Here is a 7,244-nt window from a genome sequence, read left to right as displayed (position 1 = left end):
AAAACAATCTATTGTTGACATTTTTATTGTTGAAGAAAAAACCAAACAGATTTTTCACCAAAAATCGTTTCATCGTTTCTCAATTTATTCTAGAATTTTTAGAATGGAGGATTTAAATTTATGAGAAAAATAAGGTCTGTGGTTAGCGGTGTTCGTAGCTGTTCACGTCCTTGCACTCGGAATTATGCATTACTATGGCAACACTATCAACATCTAAATTAATCTGCATCGGTCAGGTAGTACAGCGGTCACATGACATGGTACAAGTCGGAGCTCTCAGAAAATAAGTGGACGTGAACGCTTTTTACAAGATAGAAAATGATCCCAGAGCTTCCCAGTGGTAAATACCACTTGAGGCAAAGGAGCAAAGCAGAGGCCATTACAGTAGTTGCTATTATGTAATGTACTGTATTTTATGAAAATGTTGCCCAATTCCTACCAAAATTGGCTCAGGTGATCACTGGACCGAGTGCATAGAAATTACTGAATGGAATTTTGATATTCCTTTTTGTTTAAAAGTTATGATGATGTAAAGTTAACGATGTTGACCCAAAATCAGATTAGATGCTATATCTCGGCCAAACTTTGATCTTTCAAAACAAAACTCTGTACGCTTACTCAACACCATGATCTGAGGGTACATGTGAAGTCATGAGATCCAAAAAGTCTATTTTTGCTCATAACTTTCTAAATGTTTATCAGAATTATGAACTTGGTGCTTGCGTATTCCTTGGGTCATGCTGAATCCGACAATACCAATCTTGCCAGGATGGGACAAATCGCCTGTCTGCCATTTTGAAATTTGACATAAATTGTGATTTATTTATTTATTTACTTTTTTAACCTTTTGCCATTTCGACACAAACTTTAGTAGGGTTCATTGACAGCATGTCTTAAAGGTACCTGAGAAATTTGAAAGCAGCCCCACCTAGAGTTCCATAGATTTAATTTTTTTTTTGTTAAAACATTTGAAAACATTGAAACATTTGAAAACATTGTTCAAAATGTGTTACATTTTCTTTACATAGGCACACTGGAGTCAAGTGTCCAGTAAGCATATATAACATTAAGGAAGTTTGTTCTAGTACACTAATTTACACACATACATGGTCACAGAAAGAGAGACGTTGTTTTGTATTCGTTTTTAGAGTGTTTCAATAAACCTGTTTTTGAAGCATATTGCGTAGTGTGGCTGTGATTTTTGCTGCTTTTTTCTAATTACAACTTACCCCAGCACGTGTTACAACCTACGGTTGTAATATGGTGCAATGTCCAAATGGTTACTGATATGCCAAGTACATCAAAGTGTTTACTTGGCTCAGCATTGTACAAATTTCTTAATCTTTTAGTAATCTTAGGATGATATGATGACTTTCTATGCTTTCAGTTCAAAAATCTGAAACTCTTTGCACCCTGTGGCTAGGCAGTTTGCAGAATGGATAAATGGATGGAACAACAAACTATACTGCTTCATAGAAGCTATAGAACATAAATGGAACATTTCAAAAGAAACCATTAGAACCAAAGTTGCTAATTTCACATCTTTATTACAATGAGTCCCAAGTTTTCATACAGTAGTTTTTAGACTTTTAGGACCAAATGTCATTATCACATACTTAGCCTAAGTATTTTATTTAAACTGCAATTTTGCCTTCAACATCTCAAGTCTCTGTGAAATTAAGCAAATCAAGGCTCCGTAAAGCAACAGGCAAGATGTTTGAAGATTGTTTGATCAAATGACAATGTGAATTGTGCAATGTTCAGAAGGTTCCCTAAGAAAATCATATGTCCAAATATGCCAAATATAGCCATATAAAGGGCTTGGCCCCATAATTGCGGCTTGCAGCTATTTAACTAGAAAACTATTGCACGTGAAAGCAGCATTTCTATTCTTGTCTTCCCGCTCAATTAAAAATAAATAAAAATGGCTAGAATACTTTAATGTGAGTTTAAACTATTTTGAACTTTTTTTAAATGTCTGCTTTGTAAATCCTATTAATTTCCTTAGTGATGAAAAATGACTGCGTGTAGGCTACCTTTAAGAAAGAGTTGTCTCTACCGTGTGGACTAGAGATTTGTGCACAAATCACAAACGGCTTTTGTTCTCTTCTCTGTCACCGTCAAAATGTTATCTATCTCTCTTCGTATTGGCTGTAAACTTTCCATTGCCAAAGTACACACTGATATCGCCTATACACTCAAGATTAGCCTACTATACGCACACGCCTTTTAATGTAGCGCTTCACACATTCTCACACACTCAAAGGTCGGAGGGTCCGTTTCAGCTTCTGAAGGCAGAATGAAGGTGTGCTTTACACTGTGCCTGACCTTGTGCGTGTATTTACGCCAAGCTCTGGCGGAAAGCGACTCCAACTCGATCCTCGAGGACAAAGATGTTCTAGTGCTGACAGAAGACAATTTCGAACGAGCTCTTAAACAACACAACCAGCTATTGGTGCACTTCTGTGAGTATTTCTTCTTGCATGTGTTTTATGGCTTTTCTGTCGTAAATCCAGTGACATCAATAGACCAAAGCGAAGTAAAAACATTAAGAGTAGGCCTACCTTTTATTTTCTCCAGTTTTTTTCCTTGTTGATACTCCTCGAGTTGTTTCCCTGAGATTTTAACAAGCTATATCAAATACTTTTAAAATGAACCCACTCTGATGATAAATTATGTTCTGCTTGAATCTCAGGGCTGGTAATTGTAAAGTTGCTGGTTCGATCTCCACAAGAAATGAACAATGAGCTATCACCACTGCGCCTTTGAGCCAGTCACTTAACCTGTGGAGAATTATGTTGTTTTGGGATGAAAACATCTGCTGAATGACTATTTACTTACTAATAGACAGACTAGAAGCAAACTAGAAAGCAAATTAGAGTCGGCACATCTGGGACCACAACAAAATGCCCCTATAAAACATTCTGTGGTGAATATTTGAAACAAGGAGTAAACTGTTGCAGCTTTTTCTCGTACCTGCTGTAGATGCACCTCTTTCTGGTCAGTCCCTTGGCTCTATCCTGGAGTTCAGAGAAGCAGCCATTGCGCTGAGGGAAGCAAAGTCTGATGTGAGGCTGGGAGGAGTGGATGTGAAAAAAGAAAAAGGTCTTTTTGCATCCCTCAACGTCACAACAATACCATCAATACGGCTGTACCTGTCTGGAGACAAGAACAACCCAGTGTACTGTCCTGGTAATGTTAATATATATATATATATATATATATATATATATATATATATATATATATATATTATTTATTTATTTTTTATGTTGACAGACATGTTAGACAAAATAATAAAAAAATCTGGGGGAAAACTTGAATATGGGGAAACATCCCTTTTAGTGTCAATGTTGTTTGACTCCACCCCCAGATCTTAAGAACTCCGCCTCCATCCTCACATGGCTTAAAAGAAGAAAGGGTCCTAGTGCTGAAATCATCAGTAATCTCACACAGCTGGAAAAGTTCATAGGTGAAGATGAGCTTGTGGTGCTTGGATTATTTAAGGTAATGTGGGAATTTATTTGAGTGAATCTGTCATTTTCCCCAGTTTAAAAAAAAAATGCTTCACTGATTCATTTAAAACACCTGTCAGGTGTGTTCACATAAGTCCTATAGGGCATTATATATGCATTTGTCATTAAAAATATATTAGTTAAATGTTTTGCCAATTTTATCAAATTATTTTAAAGAATCAGTCCAAATGAAGGATTCATTCATGAATCAGCCATAACTAAAGATGTTTTAAAGCATTAGCACTTTGTTTTGTGAGTTCAAATGAAGGACTAATAATTCATAACTGTAACTTTTACTGTATTGTTGCATTAGCCACTGTTTTTAATTATGTTCGCCTGTGTTTATACATTACAGGGTCTTGAAGAAGGCATAGTGAAAGTGTTTTATGAAACAGCCAATGACATCGCTGACCTGCCCTTTGGAGTAACAGGACATGATGAAATCTTCAGCAAGTATGAGATCAGCGGAGACACTGTTCTCCTCATCAGAAAGGTGAGAGGGCCAGGGCAGAAAGGGACAGGGCAACATTGTAACATTTCCCCCAAATCATTTCCTAAATGTCTACCAAAAAATAGCATGCCTTCTTTTTAGCTTATGAATTGTCTCATCCATGTATATCATTTTCTTTAGTCTAAACCTGACAAGCAATTTGAGGTGGGAAGCAGCACAGTGAAGAAAGATCTCGTTCATTTTATCAGACTTTATGAGATGGAACTCGTGACCGAGTACAACGGAGTGGTAACTTTATATATATTTTAATAAATAGGCATTGTGACATAATAGATGTGTACAAATAATTATGCCTTTATAATATAAATATAAATGCCTTTTTGGGTTCCTCCCAGACAGCATCTAAGATTCTGAACTCAGTGGTGCTGAACCATTTGCTTCTGTTTATTAATAAGACTGAGGATGGATTTGAAGAGCTATACCATGCTTTTAAAACCACTGCGGAAAAACTTAGAGGGAAGGTCAGTGTATACCAATTGGCTTGTATTTAGACATAAACCACATATATCCAGTACTGCACAACTGCAAAATTAAACAAAATGAAAATAAATGCATAGAAATACTGTAGATTATTATTACGATATTGCTTGAAGTCTTTCTGTTGTGTGGTTGCTTTTGTATTACCCTAACGTTGCTCACTTTAAAACTCTATCATCAGGTTATGTTTGTAATGATTGATGTGAGTGAGCCACGGAATGGCCGTATTATGGAGTATTTCCGTGTGAGGTCAGAAGAAGCGCCTCAGGTCCGCATGGTCAATTTATCAGACAACGTTCAATACCAACTGCCATCTGATCAGTTTGATGCACACACTGTTTTAGAGTTCTGTCTGAGTTACCTGGGCGGGAAAGCTAAGGTGAGTATACAGAGGTAAATGAAACATTCTGTACTTTCAATACAGCATGATCATTTAAATTAAATGAATTACATTATATACAACTGTACTAGTGTACAAATGTAAATGTACTAATATTGTTTATATTAAATAAATATGAAATATATTTATATACTATATTTTATATATTTATTAAGTTTAATTAATACCTGTATATGATAGGGCTGTTAATGCGTTAACGCATGCGATTAATTCAAAATGCTTAACGCGTCAAACAAGATAAATGATGTAGACCTATGCTTAACTGCACGATTAGTATGCCAATAATCTCATAAAAGGGTGTGATTAATGCAATTACATTTTTTTTATCTATTGACAGCCCTAGTATATAATTATGATAGTGTTATTCAGTTTTTAAATAACTATAATATAACATGTATAGAACTCAAAGCTCAAACAATCTGTCTAATTTGTGTGTTATAGCCTAAGCTGCAGAGTGAGCCAATTCCTGAAAACTGGGACACACAGCCAGTGAAAGAGCTCGTTGGGATGAACTTTGAAAAAGTGGCCTTCAACCATAACAAAAATGTCATTGTCTTGTTCTGTAGGTACCTGAAATGTTAGAATTGTGGACCTCTCCAACTTGATATCATAGGTCCATGCAGGGCCTAAAACTAACTTTTTGCCACACCTGCCAATGCCAATATACTGTTACACATGCATTTTATTTCTCTACTGTTTACGTTCACTTAAAGCTACACTGTGTAGGATTTTCTCCCATCTAGCGGTGAAATTGTTTATGACTACCAACTGAATATTACTTTCTAGCCCCTCCCATTCCGAGGGCGTTTTAAGTCCTACGGTGGCCGTATTATTTCAAATCTGCCGGCAGTCGCGAGTAATCTCCCCCTCGCATTCGTCACGGTGCCACTGAGTGTAAAAATTTCCAGGTATGTCCCTCCTTGGCTAATGTATTTTCAAGATGGAGGCGCAACATGGCTGCCGCCATTCGAGCGGCTCGCTCGTATATATTCTAAATGGCAGATTCTACGCTTACGAGAATACTTGATTAGTTGGTAGAAGTAATTGCACATTAATGAGCACATATCATTTTGAAAGAACAAAGTGTTTTTTGCTAAGAATCAACTTAAAAAATTACATAGTGTAGCTTCAAGACATAACTGACTATGTTTACAAGAATACTTGCGAAGACTGGCATTTTGCCATTTTGTTTGAAAATGTCTGCGGAAGTTCCCTTTCGCGTCTTCTTGAGCTTGAATATTTAAATTGGCAAGGCTTAATTTCGTGATGATGCAACACTTCCACGACAACTGTCCCGAGCATCGTTCACGTTCGTTCACGTTTATGTTCTTACAATTTTGCATTGTTAGAATTCATAAAAATGTTACCGGCCAACTGTCGATTGAGACACAGTGTTAATTTTAGGCCCTGGGTCTATGCGTCTTCACTTATAGCTTGCAATTGGCTGTGGTAGTTTTGTATTTTGTTAAGTTATTTGTTACATTAACCAAATATTTGTAGATGAAAGTTTGAAAATTTGTAGAGTGGTCAAAGCAGTGGATGTCAACCTTTTTGACTTCAAGGCCCCCCATTGTCCACATGAATATTTGAAGCCCCCCTTAAAAATTACTTTAAAAATAATTTTGAGTCATCTTGAGGCCCCAGCCCCCAGGTTGAAAAGCACTGAATTAGAGAATGATTGTACATCTCTATCCTGACATTTCCAGAAACGACATGATGAGTAAAAATGTTAAACAAGCATTTTGAACATTGGTACAATTGTTGGTATGATCACCTTTTTCAATAGATGCACATTGGAGCAGTGAAAGTCGTGCTCTGTTTCCATTGTGGGAGGAGCTTGCTGAACACTTTAGTGAACATGAAGATATTGTTGTTGCCAAGATTGACGTTACTTCCAATGATGTAAACCTTCATCTAGGAGAAAAATACCCATCAATCAAATTATTTCCTGCCGTTTATGTAGAGAGGGTAAGCAGTCTCTTACAATTAACTGTTCTCGCATGCTCTACATAATATTTTAAATCTCATATTTATTGTTAATTCCATATTCAGGACAGCCATGTTCTTATGTTATTCTCTGTGCTAAAGAGATGTGTTTTGATTTTATTGTATTCTTTTGGAGTACTGTCCATGATTTAGCCTATTAGTTTTGTGTAATATTTGAAAATATTTGCCAGGTAATACCATATTCTGGGAAAAGGAAGCTGAAGCTTATAGTAACATTTATGAAAAAAGAGATTGAAAAAGCCAAGAAGGAGAAAGCAAAGGTAAGATATTTCCTTCTCACATTAATAGAAATGAATTGTGTTTATTGTGCCCACTCACCATGCTGTGCTTGTGT

The 7,244-nt window shown here is 36.3% G+C and overlaps 1 protein-coding gene across 1 annotated transcript in view; it reads left to right on the top strand.

The window, feature by feature from the left end:
• Window positions 1–2,224: 2,224 nt before the first annotated feature.
• Window positions 2,225–7,244, top strand: part of LOC308688915 (protein disulfide-isomerase) — a gene marked incomplete at its 3' end in the record, with an annotated part of 6,587 nt that continues 1,567 nt past the window's right edge. The window contains exons 1-10 of the mRNA XM_081362353.1: window positions 2,225–2,465; window positions 2,986–3,192; window positions 3,374–3,507; window positions 3,871–4,008; window positions 4,147–4,254; window positions 4,362–4,487; window positions 4,685–4,882; window positions 5,345–5,465; window positions 6,690–6,871; window positions 7,081–7,170. Coding sequence (XP_081218479.1) covers window positions 2,300–2,465; window positions 2,986–3,192; window positions 3,374–3,507; window positions 3,871–4,008; window positions 4,147–4,254; window positions 4,362–4,487; window positions 4,685–4,882; window positions 5,345–5,465; window positions 6,690–6,871; window positions 7,081–7,170 — 1,470 coding nt within the window. The 5' untranslated portion in view covers window positions 2,225–2,299. The remainder of the gene's footprint in view (window positions 2,466–2,985; window positions 3,193–3,373; window positions 3,508–3,870; window positions 4,009–4,146; window positions 4,255–4,361; window positions 4,488–4,684; window positions 4,883–5,344; window positions 5,466–6,689; window positions 6,872–7,080; window positions 7,171–7,244) is intronic.

This window comes from Scardinius erythrophthalmus, assembly GCF_964197995.2.
Source record: "Scardinius erythrophthalmus genome assembly, chromosome: 3".
Lineage (NCBI taxonomy): Eukaryota > Metazoa > Chordata > Actinopteri > Cypriniformes > Leuciscidae > Scardinius > Scardinius erythrophthalmus.
This window is presented reverse-complemented; position numbering and strand designations above follow the sequence as displayed.